Below are 26,356 nucleotides of genomic sequence, written 5' to 3'. Positions count from 1 at the left end.
TTGGTTACCACCCTTAGAGCGCTCCATGGCTTAGGACCTGGTTATTTACGAGACCGCCTACTACCACCAATAGCCTCCCACCGGCCGGTACGCTCTCATAGAGAGGGGCTCCTCTGGGTGCCGTCGGCCAAACAATGTTGACTGGCGGCCCCTAGGGGGAGAGCCTTCTCTGTGGGAGCACTTACTATTTGGAACGAGCTCCCCTCAGAGATACAGAGGATCCTGGATCTGCACACCTTCCACCGTGCTCTTAAGACCTTTTTATTCCACCAGGCAGGCCTGGCCTAATCTTTTCCCTCTTTTTAATTACGCAAATTTTAATTGGTTTTTTAAATGATTGGGGTTTTAATATGTTTGTATTTCTCAATAAAATCCATTCTTTAATCCAAGTTAACAGTGCCACTTGGTGATACAATTCCCAATTCGGTAGACCAAATCCTCCTCTGGTTCTAGAATCTTGGAGCAATTTAAGGTTAATTCTTGCATTTTTCCCTTACCATATATATTTCCACATCATTTTATTCAAAATTTATTCTCAAAATATTTCTTCTCCAACTTTATTGGTATTGTATGAAAGAGAAACAACAGTCTTGGCAATACATTCATTTTGATTAGTGCTATTCTTCCATTAAAGATAATTGTAATTTTTTCCATTTTTCCAAGTCTATTTTGATTTGATTTCTTAGTTTATAATAATTGTCTTCCTTCACCGTAATACATCTTGAAGTCAATTAGATGCCCAAAATGTTCACCTTCTTTACTATTTAGATATCTATTTCTCCATTAGTTGTTTCTTTTGTTTTTCTCTCATGTTTTTGACTATAATTTTTGTCTTATCTTTGTTTATCTTCAATCCAGCTACTTCTCCATATTCGTCTATTTGCTCGATTAACTTTGGGCCTATTTCTATTGATTCTTCCATAATGAATACTAAATCATCCACAAATGCTTGTAATTTATATTCTTCTTTTTTAATTTTCAGCCCTTTTATTTCTTTATCTTGTCTTATTTTTCTATTTAACATTTCTAGAATCAAAATAAATAATAATGGAGATATGGACATCCTTGTCTAGTTTCTTTTCTTATATCTATTTTCTCTGTCATTTCACCATTCATTATTACTTTTGCTGATTGGTCTTTATATATAGTTTTAATCATATTAAAAAATCCATCTTTTGTAACAATGCCATTTGTTTCTCTGGATGTGCCTCATAATATTCCAATGTATCCAGTATAATTCTTATATTATCTCTAATTTGTCTTTTAGGCAGAAAAGAAAAAGAAAAGAAAAGAAAATGGAAAAATGGAAAAAGAAATAACCAGTAAGACAGAAAAAAAATGAATAATATTCCAAAATATCACTATTCCAAATTCTTCCAAAGTCTATAAATCCATCAAGTGAAGAGGTAAAAATAAAAAATAAAAAGAAGAACTAGACAAAACAAAAGAGAAACAACTTTCAATCTTTTTTTTTCTTCTATGTCTTTCCCTTTCTATTACAGAGTCACAAGACTACTTCTTATCAAAGTCTTCTTGCCAGTTTCCAAAACACTGTCTAAGGTCATTTCATTCTTGTCTATTCCTTTACTCTCTTAGGTTTCTTCTGTCACTACTAGATGGTACTTGAAATAGTCTTAAAATATCACTTTACTTTTCTTTTTCAGATTTAAACTTTCAGCTACAGCCAATTTAAGTTTTTAAAATGCAGTTCACTTGTCAGAGAAACCTCTTTTCCCAATCTGCTTCCAATTTTACTAAATTTGTTAACTTGGTTTTTCCACTTTTGCTAATTTGTCATTTTTAATGGCTTCTGCTTCTTTGCCGCTGTTCTGGAAGTGGGGAGGTAGCTTTGTTCCGCTCTCTCCCCTCTCCTCTTTGCCAATTCTTTTTAATTTAAATATTTTTAAAGTTCAAGAGAGAAATTTTTTTTTAAGGAACCTTGTTTCCAGGACATCAATCTCTCATCCAGATACCTCACTTTTCTTCCTCTTCTTGTTAGTGACCGCCCCGGCTTTTGACAGCTCCGATGGCTGCCTTCCCTCACTGCTGGGTCGAACACTAATGCTGGCACTTCAAGGAACTTGCACCTTCCCTCTCTGTGCCAGCCTGTGCCTCCATTCTTCGCTGTTCCTACAGGACAGCTATTATCCCAGAGATCCCCCAAACAGCTGGGATATCGGTATTCTCCCGGAGCACTGGTTCCACACTGTACCGCCGCGACACTGGCCACGCTTCTTCCCTCCATACTATTGCATTCTGTCAAACTTTCAAAGTTGGCTCTCTTGTGATGACTCACTTTACAACCATACTAACTTACAACAGAAATTCCAATCCCAATTGTAGTTGAAAGTTGAGGACTACCTGGACTCTCCTACTCGTGGCAGGTTGAAAAATTGGAATCTTTGGTTTTTTGGAATGACATTTATTTTTAGTCAACTAAACGGGAAAAAACCTGGACAATCTGTCAAAGCTATTCTAAATTTATTTTTAGAAAAATTGAGGAAAAGATATTCTGAATCTCTTTCTTATGCCCTGCCTTCCCTTTCCTGAGGGATATATTCTGTAAAAGTCTTTTTCCTCTATTTACACTTTGCAAAGATTCCCTTTTGTGCATACTGATCTTTAGTTATTTTTCTTTGATATTTCCTTTAAATATGTAATTCTTGTAATTGTCTTAATAGGTTGTCTATTATTAATGTCTACACCATCCTGTCCCTGGAATCTCAATTACATCTGGATTTTGCCATGAGCAGACAATTAACCTACATTGCAAAACTCATCTCCTTCAATAAAAACAAACAAACTGTCCAAAATTCTATAGGTATCTATTTACCAGAATAGGACTGATACTAGAAGATGTAAGGTATTGCAATTTTAATGGAAACTATTAAACATATCGTGTAAGATTACCCAAAAAGTAATTGCTAGAAGACCTGCACAAAGCAATGCCAGAGTTGACTGCCTGGATAGCTGAATTGGACATCCAATTATGAAGCCACTGTGATATCCCCATATATGTTTTGTATATAATTAAGTGGCTTGACTGTATATGTTTACTGCTCTTATTCATGTTTTCATCATAAACTAAATAATAATAGTCATAATGGTAGGATTCCACAGGATCCTCCCCGCACCCCAACCCCAATATTGTGAACCCATCTAAGAACATGCTCAGCTTAGATGAACTGAGGACAATATGTCACTGCAAATCACACCAAATCTCAAATGCATTTATAAAAAGATACACATAGATCAATGGAACAATGAATTGGATGTCCACAATTATTGCCTTCACCATCAAGCTTAAAATAATAGAATAGAATAGAATAGAATTCTTTATTGGCCAAGTGTGATTGGGCAGAAAAGGAATTTGTCTTTGGTGCATATGCTCTCAGTGTACATGAGGAGAATAAAATACATTCATCAAGAATAAAAGATACAACACTTAGTGATAGTCAAGTTTACAAATAAGCTATCAAATCAAACTAGGAAACAAATAAAAACAATATAAATTGAAAGATACAAGCAACATGGTTATAGTCATAAGTGAGAAGAGATAGATACTGAGAAGGGAGAAAAGAATAATAGTAAAACAGTGTTAGTAAATTATTTGATAGTGTGGTGGGAATTAGTTGTTAAGCAGAGTGATGGCATTCAGGAAAAAACTGTCCTTGTGTCTAGTTGTTCTGGTGTGCAGTGCCTTATAGGGTCTTTTTGAGGGCAGAAATTGAAACAATTTATGTCCACGGTGTGAGGGGGTCTGTAGATATTTTCACAGACCTTCTTTTTGACTCGTGCAGTATGCAGGTCCTCAGTAGAAGGCAGGTTGGTAGCAATTGATTTTTCTGCAAATCTAATGATCCACTGAAGTCTGTGTTTGTCTTGTTTGGTTGCAGAGCCAAACCAGACCCTTATGGAGGTGTAGATGACAGACTCAATAATTTCTCTGTAGAACTGAATCACCAGTTCTTTTGACAGTTTGAGCTTCCTGAGTTGGTGCAGAAAGAACATTCTTTGTTGTGCTTTTTTCAATCCTTTTTTCAATGCTCTCTTTATGCATTAATCACAGTAGGGCAGAATTAGATCTCAACCAAGGCACAGTAATAATAATGACATCATAATTAAGTAAGAAGACAAAGGTGGTACAGTAGTCATTATGAATAAGAGTAGTTTCTCAGGGAAGCTGAGAAGCAGTTTTTCAATTCCATCTTCTTCAAACAAATCTCCCCTGTTCCACAACAACTTTCATGACTAAAAGGATAAGAACACATTGTCCCCCTGTTTTTGACCCAGCACCTTACCTGCTATAACAAAGTGACTCTCAAACTTTCAACCTTGTGGAAAAGAATGTTAACTTGGATTCTCCAGTACCTTAAAAAAGGATTACAGGGAATATTGAGAAGGTTTGAAGGGCAAATAAGGCACAGGTTATCCCTAGTTTTATTATTATTATTATTAGCAGCATCTCAAAACACCCAAAATGATGACAAACTTTGGCTTCAAACATACCAGGGATGCTTTACTTATATTTTGATAGGGATATTATAAAGCTCATGGGATGAAGGATTTAAATCAATTCATTTTTACATTCATGCATATTATATCTTCTTCTTGATTAGTTATTGCCTCCTATTCTGATTAGGGCTCAGAATAATTATCTAACATTAAAAAAGATTAAGGGAACATTCTAGGTTCTGAAGTGAAATTGTCAGAATTATTGCTTTGTATGTCTCATATTGATATGGCGATGGAGGGGAGAAAAAAAGCCCCTAAATGCTGAACGCCACACATTGGATTACATTCAAGGGATATGGTGTTAAAAACAGGTTCATTTTTTCATTAGTTGCTCCTTTTTATTCAGATTAGGTTTCACAACAATGATAAAGCATTTGGGGGAAAATATGCAGAGCAGTAATCCAGCTGCTGAAGCCAAAATGGAGAAGATCTCTACAGCTACCATGTATTTCCCCTTGGTACTCAAATAGGTGGGAACAAATGACACCCAGACACTGCAAAAGACTAACATGCTGAAGGTGATAAATTTGGCTTCATTAAAGGTGTCAGGCAAATTCCTGGCTAGGAAGGCCACAGTGAAACTGACAGCAGTCAAGAACCCCAGAAAGCCAAGCACTGTATAAAACATAGTGGTTAAACCTTCATTGCATTGTAGAACAATTTCTTCAACCATGGAGTGCATGTCAGAATCTGGGAAGGGAGGAGAAATTGTGAGCCACACCACACAAATGCAGAATTGTGTCAGGGAGCAAGATAGGACAATAGAGATAGCCAGCCTTTTCCCCACCCATTTTCTCATTTTGGATCCGGGCTTGGTGGCCCTGAAAGCAAGGACCACTATGATTGTTTTCCCCAATATACAAGAAAGAGCTACAGAGAAGATGATGCCAAAAGCAGTTTGCCGCAAGAGACATTTCACTTGGTCAGGTTGCCCAATGAAGAGCAAAGTGCAAAGGAAAGAGAGCAGGAGAGCAGCAAGAAGACTATAAGTGAGGTTCCTATTATTGGCTTTCACAATAGGTGTTTCCTGATGTTTAATGAATATCCCGAGCACCACAGCTGAGATGACAGAAAAGGAGACTGCAATCACTGCCAAAGAAATCCCCAAAGGTTCTTGATAAGTTAAATAAATTATACTTTTTGGAAGGCAAGTATCCTTCTTCTTGTTTGGATATTGATCCTCTGGACAAGGAAAACAGTCATCTAAGTCTGAAAAAGAAACCATTCATAGAAACATTATCTCATCAGTTCATTTTCAGTATGCTCCCATTTTATACAGAATTCTGTAGACTTAATGAGATCCCTATTTGATTACTGGAATGACCTTTATATGGTGCTGCCCTTGAAGACCATTTCAAAAGCAAAACTGGTTTGCAATGCAGTGGACATGCACTTAACTCACCTAGTTCTTTTACTCTGCCCGAGCTATACTAGCTCCTAGAAAATTCAATTTTTTGATTATCCTCGTTAAATCCCTGGATGTCACTGGGCCAAATTAAAGGTGAGATCACCTTTTTAAGTGGTAAAACAAAGGTTTTAAAATTCAGAACTGAATTTTTTTTATATTTGCAGAGTCCTGGGGTCATGTGATCACTTTGTGAGACTTCCTGGCAAGCAAAGTCAATCCAGGTTCACTTAATAACTGGTTACTAACTTAACAACTGCAGTGATTCACTTAACAGCTGTGACAAGAGAGATTTTAAAATAGGGCGAAATTCAAATATTTACAAATACCTCATTTAGCAACAGAAGTTTTGAGATCGATTGTAGTCATAACTCAAGGGCTACCTGTAGTGCTTTGCTTACCCAATTGGTCAGCTATCTTCCCTTCTGGACATAGTTTACAGACATAGCAGCAGGATAATTTTCCTTCCACTTTTATCTTGCTATGGCCAAGAGGACATTCATTGTTACAGATGGAAACAGGTAATGCCTGTTTATAAATAAAATCAGAATTCACACAGAATTTATTTTTGGGGATTGTTCTTTTCATCAACTGTGCACACACAAACTCTTCATATTTAATCCAAACATCCATGATGCATTTTCCAGTCTTCTTCCTGATGTAAAGTCCCAGCCGTATCTTTGACTGCTTCCTATTTCATACCCATTACATTAATTGATTGATCATTCCCAATAATTGCATTCTAAGGAACAGTTTGAGGCAATGTACCAGAAGCTGATGTGGCAAAACTTTTAACTCGAGATCTCTCTGTGTATGCCCTCCTTAAAGTTCCATTATATTGTTGGTGTCAAATCAAATCAAATATCTATATTATGGTCTTTGAACAGACTTGTTTTTAAAAAAAGGAGTACTGTACAATGGATAGTTGAACATAGCAAAATTATTAGGCCATGAAAAGGGAAAAATGAGACATACCTGGTTAAACATGAGAGGCCAAACAGCTCCCTTGGCAGAAATGGTGACTAGCTTTTCTGGGGGAGCCTGGGGGTCGATCTTTCCAATTTGGACTTTCAGAAAGGACTTGTTTGAAAATGTTGCCCAATTGAAAATATCAAATCCAGTTTCTAATTCCCCATTTGGGCCAAAAGAAACCTGTTCTCCAGCACTGTTGTTAAAGGAGACTTGTTGCAAAAAATGGTGGCGCTAAAGAAGGAAGAAAAAAAGAAGAAGAAAAAAACAGGAAAGTTATTAGGACTCTTTGAAGGGAATGTGAAAATTTCAATTTGTATCTTTCAATTTGGCCTAGGCTAAATGAAAAGTAAGCTGTTCAATTTTGCATCACTCCACAAATTTTAACCTGGAAAAAAAAAATTTTATCAAATGATTTTCGATTTTCAGATGAAAAATTGTCATATGATAATTCCAACAGAAAATGAAGAAAGGGATGGAGTTGAGAAATCACTTTGCCATGATTGAACATTTCACAAATTGTGAATTCAGCTTTCTGCCATAAAGTATAGGCAAGATATAATTCACTGAGATAGAAAATTCTAGGAGAAGATTGTTTTTAATTCCATCAAGGGGTAATTCCAGGTGTTACTTTTGAAAATAATAAAATAAAACAAATTAACCTGAAATTTTTTTTATCTGATTCATTGACAAATTTGCTATTCACTTGAACAAATACTATTCTGATTTTCACAAGATTTCTTGTCATTTTTTATTATTATAATTCCCTTTGACTCTTATTGTCTATGGAGATTCTCAGTCATCCAAACAATTGTGTCTGAAAGGTGTTTTTTTCAAAAGGCACCTGGACTTTCTTTCTTCTTCCTTAAAGATGTTTTGCTTCTCATCCAAGAAGCTTCTTCAGTTCTGAATTGAAGCAAAAAACTTTCAAAGAAAAACAAAGAAATTTCAGTTGCCTTTTGAAAAAAGCACCTTTGGGACCTTGGAATCCCAAAGTACCTCCAAGCTGGTGAGGCTATTCAGTAGTAAAGTAGTTTTCCATTTCGATCTTTATATTTAAGCATTAGATTTATATCTATTTTTTTATTTACTTTCATATGAAAATATCAAGTACTTCCATATAGGTTTCAAAATTTTCTGTAAAGCATTATAATTGTTAAAACAAAACATGGGAAAAGAAAACAAAAACCCAATTTCCTATTCTTATAACTGTTTTTCCCCAAATTTTTCATTACACAACATTACTTGCCACGGTGCTTGGAGAAAGAGCTTCCATCTCCTCTCATTCATTTTTTGACCCCCTTTGAGTTTGGAAGAGCGCATGGCCCTCAGAGCATGTGCCACAGCATAAACTGCATTGTAGACACTGTAACTATGACCATTCATGGTGGTGTCAAAAACAGAATTGGGAAGAGCCTCCAGCTTCTCTTCTCCAGTGCAGATCCTTTCAGCATTCCCATCTGTAATATCACTGGAGAAAGAGCATTCAAATGCATCTTTCCAGAAATCCCTAATAAGCCCATCGTCTTTTTCTAAGTTTGGGTTTCTCTTCTGCATAAATTGTTGGAATCCAGTCAGCTGCTTTGAGTGAATTGCAAAAGAAAGTGCACCGTGGAGAAAATCAATGGGCAACGGTCTTTGCATTAGAATGGATGTGAATTCCATATGGGCTGTCATGATCCAAACTTTGGCTGTTCTCTCCTTTGGAATGTTATCATAATTGAAAAAATAGATCATTAGTCTCAAGGGCACCAAGCCTGCAATTGCAGCACTTAAGATAACTGCAATGGCTGTACTTTTCATGATCACTTTGAATATTTTACCTGCATTTTCTATCCACTCAGCAGCTGCATTACCATACCTCATCTGGGGAATACATTCTATAAAGTCAAAGCAGATTCCTTTCTCTGAAAATATGGAAAGTCTCTTCTGAATGAATCTTTCTCTTTCTCCCTCAAGCAGAGAAACTAACCCAACCCAGGTCCATCCAAAATGTAACAATAAGTGCAATATTGCTTTAAATTGATGGGTTTCATCTGGGAACATCCATTTGACAAACATTGCTGTTTCAGTGTTTACCAATGGAGCTGATCCATATGAGATCTAATTGGAGAAAGTCAGAACAACATAGGAATGAAGGATCTCTTCCAAAATAATAATAATAATAATAATAATAATAATAATAATAATAATAATAATAATAATAGTGTGTTTATTTAATCCAATCTCTGGGTTTGAGTCGGGTACAAAAATAGAGTACTTAATAATTGGTTTTACATGACATCTACAATGTTGCTTATCAGGCAAAAAGGGACAGTCCTTTCAAGATGTTCTTATTCATGATTTTGCTCAAATTTCCATTTCAGTGACCCACCTTTTGAATATAATAAATAGCTAGTGAACCTCTCATATTGATCCATTTTTTATCTCACCTGGGGAAATTTGTAGTTGGATAGTGTGATTGCCATGTTGAGACAGGTGTTAATATCGGGTCCTCCAATGACAACTACTGTGTTGGTCTGGTCATTGCATTTGTAGTTGGGTATAAATTTATCCTTTGTAGATAGAAATTCCATTGCTAAATGATAAGTTGTAATTGCCACAGTATAGTGAGTAGCGATATGGAAACCAAGGCTTACATTGTGTAAAATCCCAGAATGTTCATTGATCTCCTTTACAGCAAATGCCAGAGCCAAAGTGTGCTGGTAATTATTAGTGATGAACCTTCAGTGAGAATTAGAAACTGTCAATATATTTCTGTTTCAGAATTAGACAGCTGTTTTAATGTACACATATCAATTATACGTACAGAAAGATATAAATTAGTGTTTATGGTTTCTCCTGGACACCTGCAATTTGGTCACTAACATAAACCCTAGATTGTATCAAACAGGAAACACTGACCTAGTTGTGGCTACTTAACGTTGAGCTAAAGTAGCATTTAGTCAGACTATATTTGAAATACTGTGTTCAGTTCTGGAGACCTCACTTTAAAAAATGTATTGGTAAGATTGAGTGAGTCCAAAAATGGGGCAATAGCTAAGAGACAAAACATATCAGGAAATATTAGAGGAAGTGAATATATTCAGCCTAGAGGGCAGAAGGAAAGGATACATGACTGAAACCTTTAAATGAATTAAAGAGTGTGAATAAGGTTCTTGAAGGCATTATTCTAAATATTAATTACAACATAAAAACATGGGGCATAATCTCACAGTGACAGAAGGGAAGTTCAAAATTAATTTTATTATTTCACAGAAAGAGTAGTGGAACCATAACCAACTTCCAGAGGAGCTAGTGGATCAGTCATCAGTAACTAAGTTAAAACTTGCGGGGATAAACATATCACACCATACAAAACATTTCTGCCTTCAGTTTCCTACGTCTCTATCTGATTTTAATATTATCTCTATCTTATCTCTTAGAGAATTAAGCCAGTTCTCTTTTCACGCCATAGAGGTATAATAGCCTAAAATATGCCCTAGAGGTTTTCTATTTTATATCTGAATGAAATGAAAGGCAAAAAAGCTCAAAATTAACCAGAGAGCTTCTGCAATATTTAGATTAGACAAACTTTTTTATTTTCAATAAGGGACTTTGTTAAAAGAAGGATGTTTATTGAGGAGAATGAAATTCATATATTTTATGGTTAAAATAATAATATTCATCTCAATTTCAACATCAATATTACGACAAATTAAGTCTTTGTAAGGTCTAATATAAAATGGACTAAATACTGGAACAGGTCATAACAATTGACTAGCAACCAATACCTTTAAGCATAAAAGTGTACTAAAATGCAGCTTTTAGGTGGCAATGTGGGGGAAGAGGAGGTTGAGATATGAGGAGAGGGAGAAGTAGACGGATACTTACAGGTACTGATCAAGGATGTCATAAGAAGGAAGACTTTGAAAAGTGATCTCATTTGTAAGAAAAAGAACCTGATAAATAATAGCAGCAATGATTAAATCTCCAGACTGATAATATTTATGAACAATTGGAAGAGGACTACTAAGTTTGCAGGTGTAGGGAGGAAAAATGCTCATCATAGTTGGAGGGAAAAGTAAAATTAATGTTCTGAATATAACAAATTCATTGTAATATGTAGCCATTATAGACATCAAACAGTAGGTCCTTTGTTACCATTCAACTGAGGACCACTTATTAACTGCATCTAAAGTTAAGATAATGAACTTTATCTAAAATTAACAGAATAACAGAGCTGGAAGGGACTTTGGAGGTCTTCTATTGAAAAATCCAAGATGAAACACAAATCCTTTTTCTCCCTACATTCATGTCTGCATTTTTAAGGAGATATTAATATAGTGGAATGACTTAATCCAAGGTCATGGTTTTTACAGTGTTTGTTGGAATTCCCTTAAGATTTGGAGAAGAAGGGACAATAACTATCCTTAATCACTAATCAGTACCATTCTCTGCAATGGTGCATTGAGAAATATCAGAAAGAAACATGTTTATCATATCTCAATAGACACTGCTGCACTGCTATGAACTTTTCGAAGATGTGAAATAAAAATGGGGGAAAGAGAGTTCATGTGCACAGAAGAAAACAAAAGACAACTATAGAACAAAGTATGGAAATAGATCTGTTGAGGTCATTTTTCTCAACAATTTTGTTTAACACTTAATACTTTGCTGAAAACAGCACTTTGGTTTGTTTGTTTGTTTGTTTTTAAAAAAATAATCTTAAATTGTTCTGGTTTTAAAGTTTCATTTTATTGATGAAATTGTACTACACCCAGAGAGCCTCTCTGAAGGAGATAGGAAGTAAACAAGTGTGGAACTAGCAAACGAACGAACAAACAAACAATTAAAAACAAACAAACAAACCTAACAAATAAAAAAATAAACCTATTCATTTATGGGATCTAGCCTGAATAGGTGTACCATAACAATTATTCATGCTTTATAAGGACATCATCCTGGAATGTGGAAGATGGAGTCCATCAGAAATGAGACTCTGGGATTGGAATTAAGCCTGTCAGGTGGACGTATGGTTCCCCAAAGAGCAGAGGAGCATTTTCAGAGTGCTCCTTATGCTGTTTTCAACATCCTGGAGCAATCAGGAGAATGTTTGAGAACATCAAAATATCAAAATAACTTTTAGGATATTTCTATTTCTCTTCTCTTCTCTTCTCTTCTCTTCTCTTCTCTTCTCTTCTCTTCTCTTCTCTTCTCTTCTCTTCTCTTCTCTCCTCTCCTCTCCTCTCCTCTCCTCTCCTTTTCCTTTTCCTTTTCCTTTCCTTTCCCTATTCTTTCCTTTTCCTTTTCTTTTCTTTCCTTTTCTTCTTTCTTTTCTTTTCTTTTCTTTTCTTTCCTTTTGCTCTAATTGTTTGTTCAAATGTTCAATATACAGCCTGAGGAATCATTGAAAGAGGAAAGGAATAACCACAAATCTTTTTTTCAATTTTATGAAAATATGGAAATTGTATCACTCCAGTACACAGCTGCCCCAAGAGCTTGAAAGAAGGTAGTAAAAGCTGAAGTGATAGTATTAATCAATGAGTTAAGATGTATTTTGGTTTCCAAAAAGAGCAGGTATCTAATCTAATCTAATCTAATCTAATCTAATCTAATCTAATCTAATCTAATCTAATCTAATCTAATCTAATCTAATCTAATCTAATCTAAATCTTATATCAGTATTTAGCTAACTCTCTATGTTTCAACTAGCTACATGGAGAATGGTGTCTTTCATGGCTAGGGTGCTAGTTTGATGATAAGCAGGCTCACATTTAAGATCTGGTTCCTGCCGTTTGTTCGCAAGGGCTCTCATCACTTTCCCCATCTTCTGCGGACACAACAATTTGAAAGCAGATGGCCATGAATAGATAGATGAGTACCATTTCAGTTGGAAACGTATTGAGGAGATTTCTAATTATGTCTGCTTTGCCTATGAGATCTGGAAGAATACGCTTCTTGTATGCACCTTCTCTTAGGGAATGCCATGAGTCAGGATGTGAAGGATAGACTTTTCCAAATATTTTCTTCCATGTATGGAAGAACATTGCCTGTGGATTTTTTGGCCCCAAACCTTTTGGATTTCAGGAAAGCCATGAATTCTTGGCAGTTCCCATAATCTTTGAGGTTGGGATGCTGTTTCCTCTTCTAATACTGTCTGATTAATATAAGAAATGGTTCTTGGGATATATGTTTAAGAATTTTTCATGTCTGTTGCTGCAATTTAAAATTAGTTTAGCCATAATGATAAATGTCAAGTGTGGATCATGGTGGAAGTAGATAAAGATTAGACCTCAACAAATAAATATAAAAAAGTGTCTTTTGAACTTTTAAAAGCAATGGCAGACAGAGACCCAATGTACCCACACTCCAGCAGCAGTTATGGGAAAGAAAGAATTTCCCAGACAGAGATTAGTCAGAAACTGTGTTAGCGAACACTACAATAAGCCAAGCATTCTCCCATACTGGAGAATGAATCTGAGGTTGGTGTAAGTTTTCTGACAAGGCGCAGCTACTGGCAACAAGGGGGCAAGGCTCATTTAAGTTGATGACCCCATTCTTTTTCAGGAGAGAATACCATGTGTCAGTTTGGCTCCCCAAATTTGACAAAATATCCTGAGGTTGGGGACTGTATGTGTTCCAGGCATTGATTGGCTGACTTCTCTTGTACCTTGTCTGGCTGATAAGAGATGAATTCTGACATTGTGTTGAGATAAGTTCTTTGGCTTCTCTGGAGAAGCAGAGAACATGATGATATATACAGCCGTACTATTGCATTCTGTCAAGCTTTCAAAATTGGCAAGTTGAAAAATTGGAATCCTTTGGTTTTTTGGAGTGACCTTTATTTTTAATGAAGTGAATGGGAAAAAAATCTTGAAAATCTGTCAAAAGATCAACTTATTTCTAGCAAAATTGAGGAAAAGATATTCTGAATCGCTTTCTCATGCCCAGCCTTCTCTTTCCTGAGGAATAGCTTCTGTAAAAGTCTTTTTCCTCTATTTACCTACTGTTTGCTAAGATTCCCTTTGCACATACTGATCTTTAATTGTATTTGTTTGGTATTTGTTTAAATATGCAATTCTTGTAATTGTCTTAATAGGTTGTCTACAGTGGTGCGATTCAATTTTTTTTACTACTAGTTCTGTGGGTGTGGCTTGGTGGGTGTGGCTTAGTGGGCATGTTTTAGTGGGGGTCATGTGACTGAATAGGCGTGGCCAACTTGACATCACTCACGGCGAGGTGGAGTTTCACCTTGTCGTGAGTGACACTGAGATCGCCACGCTCACTCAGTCACATGACCGATGCTGCAGAGACAGGGCGATTTCCTACATACCTCCCCACCCCTGGGCTGACAAAATAAAAGCCTGCTTGCCGAGTCTGTCTGCCGAGCAGCCCAGACTGGAAAATGCATGGCTGGGGTGGAGGAACGTTTAACAAGCTCCAAACTGTTGCTGCAAGCTGAGGTTTTGTTTTGGGGTGGTTTTTTTGTTTTTTTTGCTAGAAGCCCCTCAGAGATGCACTATTTTTTATGGATCAATTTCTGCACCGCCAAATCTTACTGTACCTCCTTGTTATGGCACTGCTTGTTGCTGTGGTCATTGGGGCTGCTCACATAAAGAACCGCACCGGCTCAGCTCAGAGTGACTGTGAGGAGTAAAAGGGGAAGCCAAGGCACTCGCCCCATAGCGGCCATCTTCGCACACTCTCACTCCCATGTGCACTTTCCCACTCCAGTTTGGTGCTCTCGGCATGTGCAAGGAGTGTGAAGGGAGGCAGACACCACACTTGAGAAGCATAAAGTAAAAGTAGCAGCGGCGAGGACAACAGTGGTGCGAGACATGTCCCTCTGCAGTCCCCTCCTGAGTGACAGTCAGGGCTTCGCCACCTCCTCTTTTCCTCAGAGGCACTGTCTGCCTCCAAGTCCTTGTGGAGGGACACACACACACATGCCCCTGTCACCCTGCTGCCACTACTTTTGCTTCTCGGCGCTCTTAAAGTCGATTGCCAGCACCTCCTCTTTTCCTCAGAGGCATGGTGTCTGCCTCCCTTCACATTCCTTGTGGATTGATACACAGACTCCTGTTGCCCCCACTGCTGCTACTTTTGCTCTTGGCTTCTCGGTGCTCTTAAAGTTGATATTGAAGAGCTGGACAATGTTTCTTTAGATTACCACCAAATTCATCATTTGGAGAGGTGTAGGCTAGCCCCTGAATATACAAGAAGTCTTGGGCAAAGTTCTTCCAAAGTTCAGCCAAGTCTTCACCTCCTTCTCGGCCTCATTTCACAGAGCAAAGATGCACAGTCACACACACTTCACAGCATACACACCTCATGTGTGCATGTTTGCTCACACATGTTAAGGCTGAGGAGGAGGAGACTTGGCTGAACTTTGGAAGAGCTTTGCCCAAGACTTCTCGTGTATTCAGGGGCTAGCCTATCTCTTGTGTATTCAGGGGTGTCTGATGTGTCCCTCTGTGGGCCCCTCCTGGGGGACAGCAAGGGCTTTGCCACCTCCTCTTTTACTCAGAGGCACAATGTCTGCCTCCCTTCACATGCAGTGCACATGTGCAGCAGCCCCAGGACATCCACCTGCCCTCCCGCAGCACCGCTGCTGCCGCCACCACCCCTTTTAGCACCAGTGCAGCAATTGTGTCTCCCCAAAAGGCTGGCCACTCACCCACTGGCGGACCTGGCCAGAAACGGCACATCTCTCATCACGGGCTGGATGTGTGACCCAACCTCGAAAGGCAAACGAGTGTGGGGAATCACCAGGAAGGCTGTGTGGAAGGCAGGCAGGCATGGCAGGGCCCCAGGGAAGGGAGTAGGCTGCTAGCTTCCTTCCCCATGGCCGGGCGGCCCCGACATGCTTGCCTACCTTCCACATGGCCTTCCCGGCAGTCCCCGTGACCAGGTCCACTTGCCTGCCCTTGCAAGGTGGCCACAGGGACACCAGGAAGGACATGTGAAAGGAAGAAAAGCATTTTGGGGCCTCCGGGCCACAGGGAAGGGAATAGGGGAGGCCTTCGCAAGCGGGTCTGGCCATGGGGACTGACAGGAAAGCCGCGTTGAAGGCAGGGAATCATGGTAGGGCCATGGGCCATGGGGAAGAGAGTAGGGGAGGCAGGCTGGGATGTTGGGGGGCAGGGGCAGCTAGCTAGGCTGCGATTCACAGGGTTACTGGCAGGCAGATCAGGTCTGCTCAGTTGGGATGCAGCGCTTCACATAGGCAAGCTGCTGTTCCACAACAACATTTCTTTTAGGCTGTTATAACTAAAGGAGGACAAAAGCACATTGTCCCCCTGTTTTTGACCCAACACCTTACTGTGACTCTCAAACTTTCAACACTGTGAAAAAGGATGTTAACTTGGATTTTCCTGTACCTTAAAAAAGGATTCGAGGGAATATTGAGAAGCTTTGAGTGGCAAATAAGGCACTTATGTTATCCCTAGTTTTTTATTAACAGCATCTCAAAACATCCAAAAAGATGACAAAGCTTTGCCTTCACACAAAGCAGGGAGGCTTTTTAGTTTTATGAGTGATATAAACTAGGCATTTTCTTTATTTTGATAGGGATGTTGTGAAGGTCATGGGATGCAAGATTTAAATTAATTCATTTTTAAAATCATGCATATTATATCTTCTTCTTGATTAGCTATTGCTTACTATTCTGATTAGGGCTCAGAATAATTATCTAGCATTAAAAATCGATTAAGGGAACTTTTCTAGGTTCTGAAGTGAATTTGTCAGAATTATTGCTTTGTATGTCATTGATATGGTGATAGAAGGAAGAAGGCTAAACTTCAGATTGAAAAGGGAAAAAAAAATCTAAATGCTGAAAGCGACCAATAAGGTTTCATAAGGATATGGTGTCAAAATCAGTTTCATTTTTTCATTAGTTGCTCCTTCTTATTCAGATTAGGTCTCAGAACAATGATAAAGCATTTGGGGGAAAATATGCAGAGCAGTAATCCAGCTGCTGAAGCCAAAATGGAGAAGATCTCTACAGCTACCATGTATTTCCCCTTGGTACTCAAATAGGTGGGAATAAATGACACCCAGACACTGCAAAAGACCAACATGCTGAAGGTGATAAATTTGGCTTCATTAAAGGTATCAGGCAAATTCCTGGCTAGGAAGGCCACAGTGAAACTGACAGCAGTCAAGAACCCCAGAAAGCCAAGCACTGTATAAAACATAGTGGTGGAACCTTCATTACATTGTAGAACAATTTCTTCAGCCATGGAGTGCATGTCAGAATCTGGGAAGGGAGGAGAAATTGTGAGCCACACCACACAAATGCAGAATTGTATCAGGGAGCAAGATAGGACAATAGAGATAGCCAGCCTGTTCCCCACCCATTTTCTCATTTTGGATCCAGGCTTGGTGGCCATGAAAGCAAGGACCACTATGATTGTTTTCCCCAATATACAAGAAAGAGCTACAGAGAAGATGATGCCAAAAGCAGTTTGTCTCAAGAGACATTTCACTTGGTCAGGTTGCCCAATGAAGAGCAAACTGCAAAGGAAAGAGAGCAGGAGAGCAACAAGAAGGCTGTAAGTGAGGTTCCTATTATTGGCTTTCACAATAGGTGTGTCCTGATGTTTAAGGAATATCCCGAGGACCACAGCTGAGATGACAGAAAAGGAGACTGCAATCACTGCCAAAGAAATCCCCAAAGGTTCTTGATAAGTTAAATATATTATATGTTTTGGAAGGCAATTATTCTTATCCTTGTTTGGATATTGATCCTCTGGACAAGGAAAACAGTCATCCAAGTCTGAAAAAGAAACCATTCATAGAAACATTATCTCATCATTTCACTTTCAGTATGCTTCTATTTTAAACAGAATTCTATATAAATGCAAAATTACCTCTACTTCCAAAAATAAGGAACAAAGGTTTCTGGAAAAAAACTGTTTTTAATTTTTGAGTAAAACATAACAAGGAATAATTCAAATCTGAGATATCTACCGACACTCCAAGTCAGAATGAAGTGATTGGTTTTTTCATTAAGTAGCTCATTGAAATATGAAAAGAATTTCAAATGTTTCATTGGTGTCAATATCAATACGTTATCAAGCTCAGCCCCCATTTATGTTTATTGTATCATTGATACATTTAATATATGACTTTCAGCAATTCATTTAGTAACTGTTGGACATTACAAGAGCCTTGGTGGCGCAGCAGATTAAAGTGCTGTTAAGTAGCACCAGCTACCTGCGATTACTGCAAGTTCAAATCTCACCAGGCTCAAGTTTGACTCAGCCTTCCATCCTTTCAAGGTAGGTAAAATGAGGACACGGATTGTGAGGGCAATAAACTGGCTTTATATTAAAAAAAGAACACCGTTTGGGGGGGCCGAAAGCAAGTATATACAAAAGTATGAAAGCTATTGCTTAATAGCCTTGCATTGTAAGCCGCCCTGAGTCTCTGGAGAAGGGCGGCATATAAATTGAACCAATAAATAAATAAATAAATAAATAAATAAATAAATAAATAAATAAATAAATAAATAAATAAATAAATAAATAAATAAATAAATAAATAAATAAATAAATAAATAAATAACAAAGGCTCTGAATAAAGTGACTTATGACTGTTTTTCACATTTATGACCATTGCAGCATCCCTATAGTCACGTGTCAAAATTCAGAACTGACTTTTTTTTTTATATTTACAGTGTCCCGGTGTCATGTGATCACTTTGTGAGACCTCCTGGCAAGCAAAATCAATCCAGGTTCATTTAACAACCGGTTACAAATTTAACAACTGCAGTGATTCCCTTAACAGCGGTGGCAACAGAGGTTTTAAAATAGAGCAAAACTCACTTAGCTAACATCTCATTTCGCAACAGATGTTTTGAGATCAATTGTAGTCATAACTCTAAGACTTCTTTGCTTACCCAATTGGTCAGCTATCTTCCCTTCTGGACATGGTTTACAGTCATAGCAGCAGGATAATTTTCCTTCCACTTTTATCTTACTATGGCCAAGAGGACATTCCTTGTTACAGATGGAAAGAGGTAATGCCTGCTCATAAATAAAACCAGAATTTACACAGAATTTTTTTGTGTGATTGTTCTTTTCACATACAAACTCTTCCTATTTAATCCAAACATCCATGTTGCATTTTGCAGTTTTCCTGATGTAAACTCCCTACTGTATCTTTAACTGCTTATTTCATACCTATTACATTAACCGATTGATTAATCATTCTGAATAATTATATTGGGGCAAATAATCAGTTTGGGGCAATATACCAGAAGCTGATTTGGGAAAATATTTAAATCTGGATCCCTCTGAGTATGCCCTCCTTGAGGTCTCATTTTGTTGTGGTGTCAAATCAAATAAATATCTGTATTATGGTTGAACAGGATTGATAAAAAAGGGAGTGCTGTAAACTGGATAGTTTAACATAGCAAAATTACATACCTGGTTAAACATAAGAGGCCAAACAGCTTCCTTTGCAGAAATTATGACTAGCTTTTCTGGGGGAGCCTGGGGGTCAATCTTTCCAATTTGGACTTTCAGAAAGGATTTGTTTGGAAATGTGGCCCAATTTAAAATATCAAATCCAGTTTCTAATTCCCCATTCGGGCCAAAAGAAACCTGTTCTCCAGCACTGTTGTTAAAGGAGACTTGTTGCAAAAAATAGTGGAGCTAATGGAAGGAGAAAAAAACAGGAAAGAAACAGAAAAGTTATCAGGACTCTTTGAAGGAGATGTGAAAATTTCAATCTGTTTCTTTCAATTTCAATTTTAATGAAAAGCAAGCTGTTCAATTTTGCATCACTCCACACAATTTCAACCAGGAAAAAAATAATTTTTATCAAATGCATTTTCTATTTTCAGATGAAAAATTGTCAGATGACAATTCGAACAGAAAATCAAGAAAGGGGTGGATCTGAGAAGTCATTTTGCTTTGATTGAGCATTTCACAAATTGTGAATTCAATTTTGTGCTATAAAGTATAAGAAAGATATAATTCAGTGAAATAGACAATTCTAGGACAAGAATTTAATTCCATACATGGGGAATTCCAGTTGTTACTTTTGAAAAAAAAGAACAAATTAAACTTGAAATTTTCTTCATGTGTTTTATTGACAAATTTGCTATTCCCTTGAAGTAGTACTATTCATATTTTCAGAAGATTTATTATTATTTTTTTATTATTATAATTCCCTTGGAATCTTAATGTCTAAGGAGATTCTCTGTCATTCAAGCATTGGTTGTCCCTAAGGTCTTTTTTTTCAAAAGGCAACTGAACTTTTTTGTTTTTCCTTGAAGATGTTTTCCTTCTCATCCAAGAAGCTTCTTCAATTCTGAATTGAAGCAAAACACTTTCAAGGAAAAACAAAGTTTAGTTCACTTTTGAAAAAGCACCTTTGCGACTTTTGAACCTTAATAACTCCAAAATTCAGCTGGTGAGGAATAATAATGCTATTCAGTAGCAAAGTAGTTTTCAGGTTTCTACATTAAAAATTGTCAAATATAACTATTTTAGACATAAAAGAAAGTTGGCATGTTACATATTTCTAACTGTCTCTATATTTAAGTATTATATTTATATTTTATTTTATTTCATATGAAAGTATCAAGTACTTCCATATAGCTTTCAATGTATGTATGCATTATAATAGTTAAAAGAAAACAAAATAAAAAACCAAAACATTCTTATTCTTAATTTTCCCCAAATTTTTCATTACACGACATTACTTGCCAAGGTGATCGGAGGAAGAGCTTCCATCTCCTCTCATCAATTTTTCGACCCCCTTTGAGTTTGGAAGAGCGCATGGCCTTCAGAGCATGTGCTACAGCATAGACTGCATTGTAGATGCTGTAACTATGTGCATTCATGGTGGTCTCAAAGACAGAATTAGGAAGAGTCTCCAGATTCTCTTCTCCAGTGCAGATCCTTTCAGCGTTCCCATCTGTAATATCCCTGGAGAAGGAACATTCAAATGCATCTTTCCAGAAATCCCTAATAAACCCATCATTTTTCTCTAAGTTTGGGTTTCTCTTCTGTATAAATTGTTGGAATCCGGTCAGCTCCTTTGAGTGAATTGCAAAGGAAAGTGCACCATGGAGAAAATCAATGTGGAACTGTCGTTGTATCAGAATGGAGGTGAATTCCATCTGGGCTGTCATGATCCAAACTTTGGCTGTTCTCTCCTTTGGAATATTATCAACATTGAAAACATTGATCATTACTCTCAAAAACAACATGCCTGTAATTTCAATACTCAAGATGACTGCAGTGACCGTACTTTCCATAATGACTTTGTATAATTTTTCTCCATTTTCCATCATTTCACCAGCTTGACTACCATACATCATTTGGGGAAAACATTCTATAAAGTCAAAGCAGATTCCTTTCTCTGAAAACATGGAAAGTCTCTTTTGAATGAACTTGTCCCTATCTTCCTCATACAGAGAAACCAACCCAACCCAGATCCATCTAAAATGTAACAATAAATGCAGTATTGCTTTAAATTGATGAGTTTCATCTGGGAACATCCATTTGACAAACATTGCTGTTTCAGTATTCACCAATGGAGCTGATCCATATGTGATCTAAATGGAGAAAGTCAGAAGAACATAGGAATGAAGGATCTCTTCCAAAATAAAAAATAACAATAAAAAGCAAAGTATGTGGGTTTATTTAATATAATCTATGTGTTTGAGAGGGATACCAAAATAGGATGTTTTTTCAAAAATCTGCAATTTTGATCAAGAAGGAAAAAGGGACAGTCATTTCAAGATATTCATGTCTTATAATGTAATCATGGTCTTGCATCAAATATTTCATTTCAATTACTCAGCTTTTCAATGTAATAAATAGCTGGTGAACTTCTCATATTGATCCATTTTTGTGTCTCACCTGGGGAAATTTGTAGTTGCACAGAGTGATTGCCATGTTGTGACAGGTGTTACTTCGGGCTCCTCCAATGACAACTACTGTGTTGGTCTTGTCATTGTATTTGTAGTTGGGTATAAACTTATTCTTTATAGATAGAAATTCCATTGCTAAGTGATAAGTTGTACTTTCCACAGGATAGTCAGTAGCAATATGGAAACCAAGGCTAACGTTGGGTAAAATCCCAGAATGTTCATTAATCTCCTTTACAGCAAATGCCAGAGCCAAAGTGTGCTGGTAATTTTGAGTGACGAACCTTCAGCAAGAGTCAGAAACTGTCAATATACTTCTGTTTCAGAATTGGACAGCTGTGTTAATTTATACATTTGCTTAATTTATACACATAAATTATACATTCATAAAGATATAATAACTTAGTGCTTATTGTTTCTTCTGGACATCTGCAATTTGGTCAGTAATAAATAGACCTAGATTATATCCAGTAGGAAACACTGACTTAGTTGTGGCTACTTAAGATTGAGCTAAGGTAACATTTAGTCAGACCATGTTTGAAATACTGTGTTCAGTTCTGGAGAACTTCTGTTTTAATGGTTTGTTTGTTCTGTTTTAATCGTTGTGAGCCGCCCTGAGTCCTGTGGAGATAGGGCGGCATACAAGTCCAAATAAATAAATAAATAAATAAATAAATAAATAAATAAATAAATAAATAAATAAATAAATAAATAAACTCACTTAAGAAAATGTATCGATAAGATTGAGTGAGTCCAGAGATGGGCAACAAAAATGGTACAAGAGCAGAGAGAAAACATATCAGGAAATATTAGAGGAAATGAATATATTCAGCCTAGAGGGGAAAAGGAAAGTGGGTACATGACTGAAACCTTTAAATGGATTAAAGAATGTGAATAAGGTTCTAGAAGCAGTATTCTCAATATTAATTACAACATAAGAACATGGGTGTATAATCTCACAGTGACAGGAAGGAAGTTCAAAATTAATTTTAGATAGTGTTACTTCTCAAAAAGAGTAGTGGGACCATAGCCAATTTGGTAGTGGATCAATCATCAGTAACTGAGTTTAAACTTGCTGGGAATAAATACATGTCTATCACAAGACAAAACATTTTTGCCATCAGTTTTCTACATCTCTTATCTGATGTCAATATTATCTCTATCTTATCTGTATTTTCTGAGAGAAGGAAGCCAGTTCTCTTTTCACACCCTAGATTTATAATAGCCTAAAATATGCCCTAGAGGGTTTCTATTTTATATCTGGATGAAATGAAAGGCAGAAAAAGCTCAAGATTAACCAGAGAGCTTCTGCAACATTTAGATTAGGAAAACGTTTTCACTTTCAACAAGGGACTTTGTTAAAACAAGGAAATTGATTGAGAAGAATGAAATTCATATACTTTATGAATAAAACTAATAATATTCATCTCAATTTCAATATTGGTATTAGGACAGATTAAGTCTTTGTAAGATCTAGAATTAAAAAAGGACTAAGTACGGTCACAAGAACAGGTCATAACAACTGACTAGCAACCAATACCTTTAAGCATAAAAGTGAAAGAAAATACAGCTTTTAGGTAGCAATATGGGGGAAGTAGAGGTTGTGGTATGCGGAGGAGGAGAAGTAGTCTGACACTTACAGGTACTGATCAAGGATTTCAGAAGAAGGAAGGCTTCGAAAAGTGACCTCATTTGTTAGAAAAAAAACCTGATAAATAATAGCAGCAATGATTAAATCTCCAGACTGATAATATTTATGAACAATTGGAAGAGGACTACTAAGTTTGCAGGTGTAGGGAGGAGATATGCTCATCATAGTTGGGGAAAAAAGTAAAACTAATGTTCTGAATATAACAAATTCATTGTAATATGTAGTCATTGTAGACATCAAACATTATCTCCTTTCTTACCATTCAGCTAACTCATTAACTGTATCTAAAGTTAAGATAATGAACTTTATCTAAAGTTAACAGAATAACAGAGCTAGAAGGGACTTTGAAGGTCTTCTAATGAAATATCAGAGATGAAACACAAATCCTTTTTCTCCCTACATTCATGTCTTTATTTCTAAGCAGATATTAATAAAATGCAATGTCTTAATCCGGGGTGATCATTTTTACAGTGGCTGCTGGAATTCCCTTAAGATTTGGAGAAGAAGGAGCAATAACTATCCTTAATCAGTAATCAGTATTATTCTTTGCAGCAGCACTTTGAAAAATATCAGAAGGAAACATGTTTATCGTATTGCAACAGTCCTTGCTGCATGGTTATGAACTTTTGGAAGTAAGGAATGAAGTAAAAAAAGGGGGGGAGTAAGAGTTCATATGCACAGAAGAAAACAAAGAAAACACCACTAGAAGGGGAAAAATTGGCCATTTGGGTCATTTGGCCCCCCAATTTTGCTTCATACATAATACTTCTTTTAATACTTGCTTTGTTTAAAAAAAACTTGCTATTCTGTTTTTAATGCTTAATTTAATTTATTAAATTGTATACCACCGAGAACGCTTCTCTGAGGGAGTGAAGAAGAATGAAATATACATACATACATACATACATACATACATACATACATACATACGCAGAATCTCCATTGTAAGATTTATTCAAGCCCTAGAAGGACATCATCCTGGAATGTAGAAGATAAATTCAATTGGAAATGGAGCTTTGGAATGTGAGTTGACACTGTTATGGTGGAGTTATACTTCCCCAGCTAACTGATGGACATCTTCACAATGTTCCTTCCGCTGTCTCTGGATCTCAAGATCTTACAGTAATCAGCAGAACATTTGTGGTACAAGGGGTGAGTTGTACTTACCTTTACTACCAGTTCGCAATGGGAGTGCGCTTGCTCGCTTCGCTCACACGCACGTGCTTCTGTGCATGCGCAGATCATCAATTATGATGTCCAGGTGGGTGGGCGGAGCCTCCTTCCACTTTTACTACCGGTTCTAAGGAACCGGGCAGAACCAGGAGCAACCCACCACTGTGTGATACCCTACATGGCACACCAGCTATGACTATTCCATGGCAGATTGATGAGGCCCTGTGTATTCCCTAGCTCTACATCACTCATCTGCCTAAATCAATGATTAAAGTGTAGTATGTTTTACACACAAACCCTAAAAATAGATAAAGAGAACCCAGTTCAACAAATGAACCAAAAACTTTATTCTTGTTCATTTATTTATTTATTGAGCAGTGCTGATCCATAGAGTAGCCAAGGGTCAGACATGGCTGAGTGGCTGACTATGATAACAACAATGCATGGATACACCCAGATGAACACAACAATGAATGGGATGTCTACAATTATTGATTTCACCATCAAACTAAAGCAAGAATAATCAATGCACTAATCTCCAATGCAACATCACCAACTTCAAACATGTCTCCCCAGTTTCCAGAACAACGTATCTCCCAGGCTTTCATGACTAAAGGAGAGAAAGAAGAGTTGGCTCCATTGTTTCTGGACTAGCACCTTACCTGCTGCTCAATATTGGCTCTCAAACTTTCAGAATTGTGGAAAGGGATGTTAATTTGACATTTCCTGTATGATGAAGGAGAATATTGGGAGAAGTGGCAAATAAGGCACTCATTAAATTTGCCTGACACCTTAAAGGTGTCAAGCAAATTTCTAGCTAGGAAGGCCACAATGAAACTGACAGCAGTCAAGAACCCCCAAAAGCCAAGGACTGTATAAAACATTGCTGTTGAACTTTCATTACATTGCAGAACAATTTCTTCTGCCATGGAGTGCATGTCAGAATCTGGGAAGGGGGGAGAAATTGCCAACTACACTATACAAAGGATGAATTGAGTCAGTAAGCAGGATAGGACAATGTTGGTGGCCAGCCTTTTCCCCACCCATTTCCTTATTTTGGAGCCAGGCTTGGTGGCCATGAAAGCAAGGACCACTATGATTGTTTTTCCCAATACACAAGAAAGGGCTACAGAGAAGAGGATGCCAAAAGCAGTTTGTCGCAAAAGACATTTCACTTGGTCAGGTTGCCCAATGAAGAGCAAAGTGCAAAGGAAAGAGAGCAGGAGAGCAGTGAGAAGGCTATAGGTGAGGTTCCTGTTATTGGGCTTTAACGATAGGTGTATTCTGATGTTTAATGAAGATCCACAGCACCAGAGCTGAGATGAGAGAAAAGGAGACTGCAATCACTTCCAAAAAAAAATCCCCAAAGATTCTTGATAAGTTAAGTAAATTGTACATTTTTAAGGCAAATGTCCTGATCCTTGTTTGGATATTGATCCTCTGGACATGGGAAACAATCATCTAAGTCTGAAAAAGAAACAATTCATAGAAACATTATTATTTTGAAGTGTCATCATTTCATTTTCAGTATGCCCTGATTTTACAGCATTCTGTACATTTAGTGAGTTCCCATCTCAATTACTGAATTGCCCTTTACAGTATATGGTGCTGCCCTTAAAGACCATTTCAAAGCAATAACTGGTCTGCAATGTAATGTCACATGGGCTTATACTACGTGTGCTCCATAACTCATATGTTCTACTACTCTTGCAGGAGCTATACTAGCCCCTAGTTGCTTGCCACGTGCAATTCAAATTGCTGATAATCAGCATTA

At 37.2% G+C, this 26,356-nt stretch overlaps 3 protein-coding genes across 3 annotated transcripts; all 3 read right to left on the bottom strand.

The window, feature by feature from the left end:
* Nucleotides 1–4,828: 4,828 nt before the first annotated feature.
* Nucleotides 4,829–5,740, bottom strand: LOC148113798 (vomeronasal type-2 receptor 26-like). Its single transcript, XM_087893395.1, has one exon. The coding sequence runs from the start codon at nt 5,738–5,740 to the stop codon at nt 4,829–4,831; it is 912 nt and encodes a 303-aa protein (XP_087749521.1).
* Nucleotides 5,741–6,292: 552 nt separating this feature from the next.
* On the bottom strand, nt 6,293–14,622 carry LOC132709353 (vomeronasal type-2 receptor 26-like). Its single transcript, XM_060682763.2, has 5 exons — nt 14,498–14,622; nt 9,322–9,613; nt 8,135–8,755; nt 6,896–7,123; nt 6,293–6,448 (listed from the first exon to the last, which is right to left on the bottom strand). Exons 1-5 carry the CDS (start codon nt 14,620–14,622, stop codon nt 6,293–6,295), a joined length of 1,422 nt encoding a protein of 473 aa, XP_060538746.2.
* A 1,904-nt stretch (nt 14,623–16,526) lies between these two features.
* On the bottom strand, nt 16,527–25,520 carry LOC117672994 (vomeronasal type-2 receptor 26-like). The gene is made up of 7 exons (XM_034430128.3): nt 25,245–25,520; nt 23,669–23,718; nt 21,751–22,042; nt 20,586–21,443; nt 19,303–19,530; nt 18,774–18,900; nt 16,527–17,648 (listed from the first exon to the last, which is right to left on the bottom strand). The coding sequence occupies exons 1-7, from the start codon at nt 25,518–25,520 to the stop codon at nt 16,753–16,755; spliced, it is 2,727 nt and encodes a 908-aa protein (XP_034286019.3). The 3' UTR covers nt 16,527–16,752.
* Between the last annotated feature and the right edge of the window lie 836 nt (nt 25,521–26,356).

This window comes from Pantherophis guttatus, chromosome 4, assembly GCF_059756535.1.
Source record: "Pantherophis guttatus breed Tessera chromosome 4, ASM5975653v1, whole genome shotgun sequence".
Taxonomy (NCBI): Eukaryota; Metazoa; Chordata; class Lepidosauria; order Squamata; family Colubridae; genus Pantherophis; species Pantherophis guttatus.
Note: the sequence above shows the minus strand (reverse complement) of the source record. Positions and strands in the feature narration are given on the sequence as shown.

Coding starts and splice junctions, on each gene's coding strand:
- LOC148113798 (XM_087893395.1), bottom strand. CDS start 5,740: ATGGTTTCTTTTTCAGACTTAGATGACTGTTTTCCTTGTCCAGAGGAT.
- LOC132709353 (XM_060682763.2), bottom strand. CDS start 14,622: ATGCCGAGAGCACCAAACTGGAGTGGGAAAGTGCACATGGGAGTGAGA. Junction 8,756..9,321: donor CCAACTACAAATTTCCCCAG/GTGAGATAAAAA, acceptor TGTATTCCCCAG/ATGAGGTATGGTAATGCAGC. Junction 6,449..6,895: donor GGCCTCTCATGTTTAACCAG/GTATGTCTCATT, acceptor ATTTATAAACAG/GCATTACCTGTTTCCATCTG.
- LOC117672994 (XM_034430128.3), bottom strand. CDS start 25,520: ATGCACTCCATGGCAGAAGAAATTGTTCTGCAATGTAATGAAAGTTCA. Junction 23,719..25,244: donor GAGCCAATATTGAGCAGCAG/GTAAGGTGCTAG, acceptor TGTTAACTTTAG/ATAAAGTTCATTATCTTAAC. Junction 19,531..20,585: donor TCCTCCGATCACCTTGGCAA/GTAATGTCGTGT, acceptor TCCTTCCATTAG/CTCCACTATTTTTTGCAACA.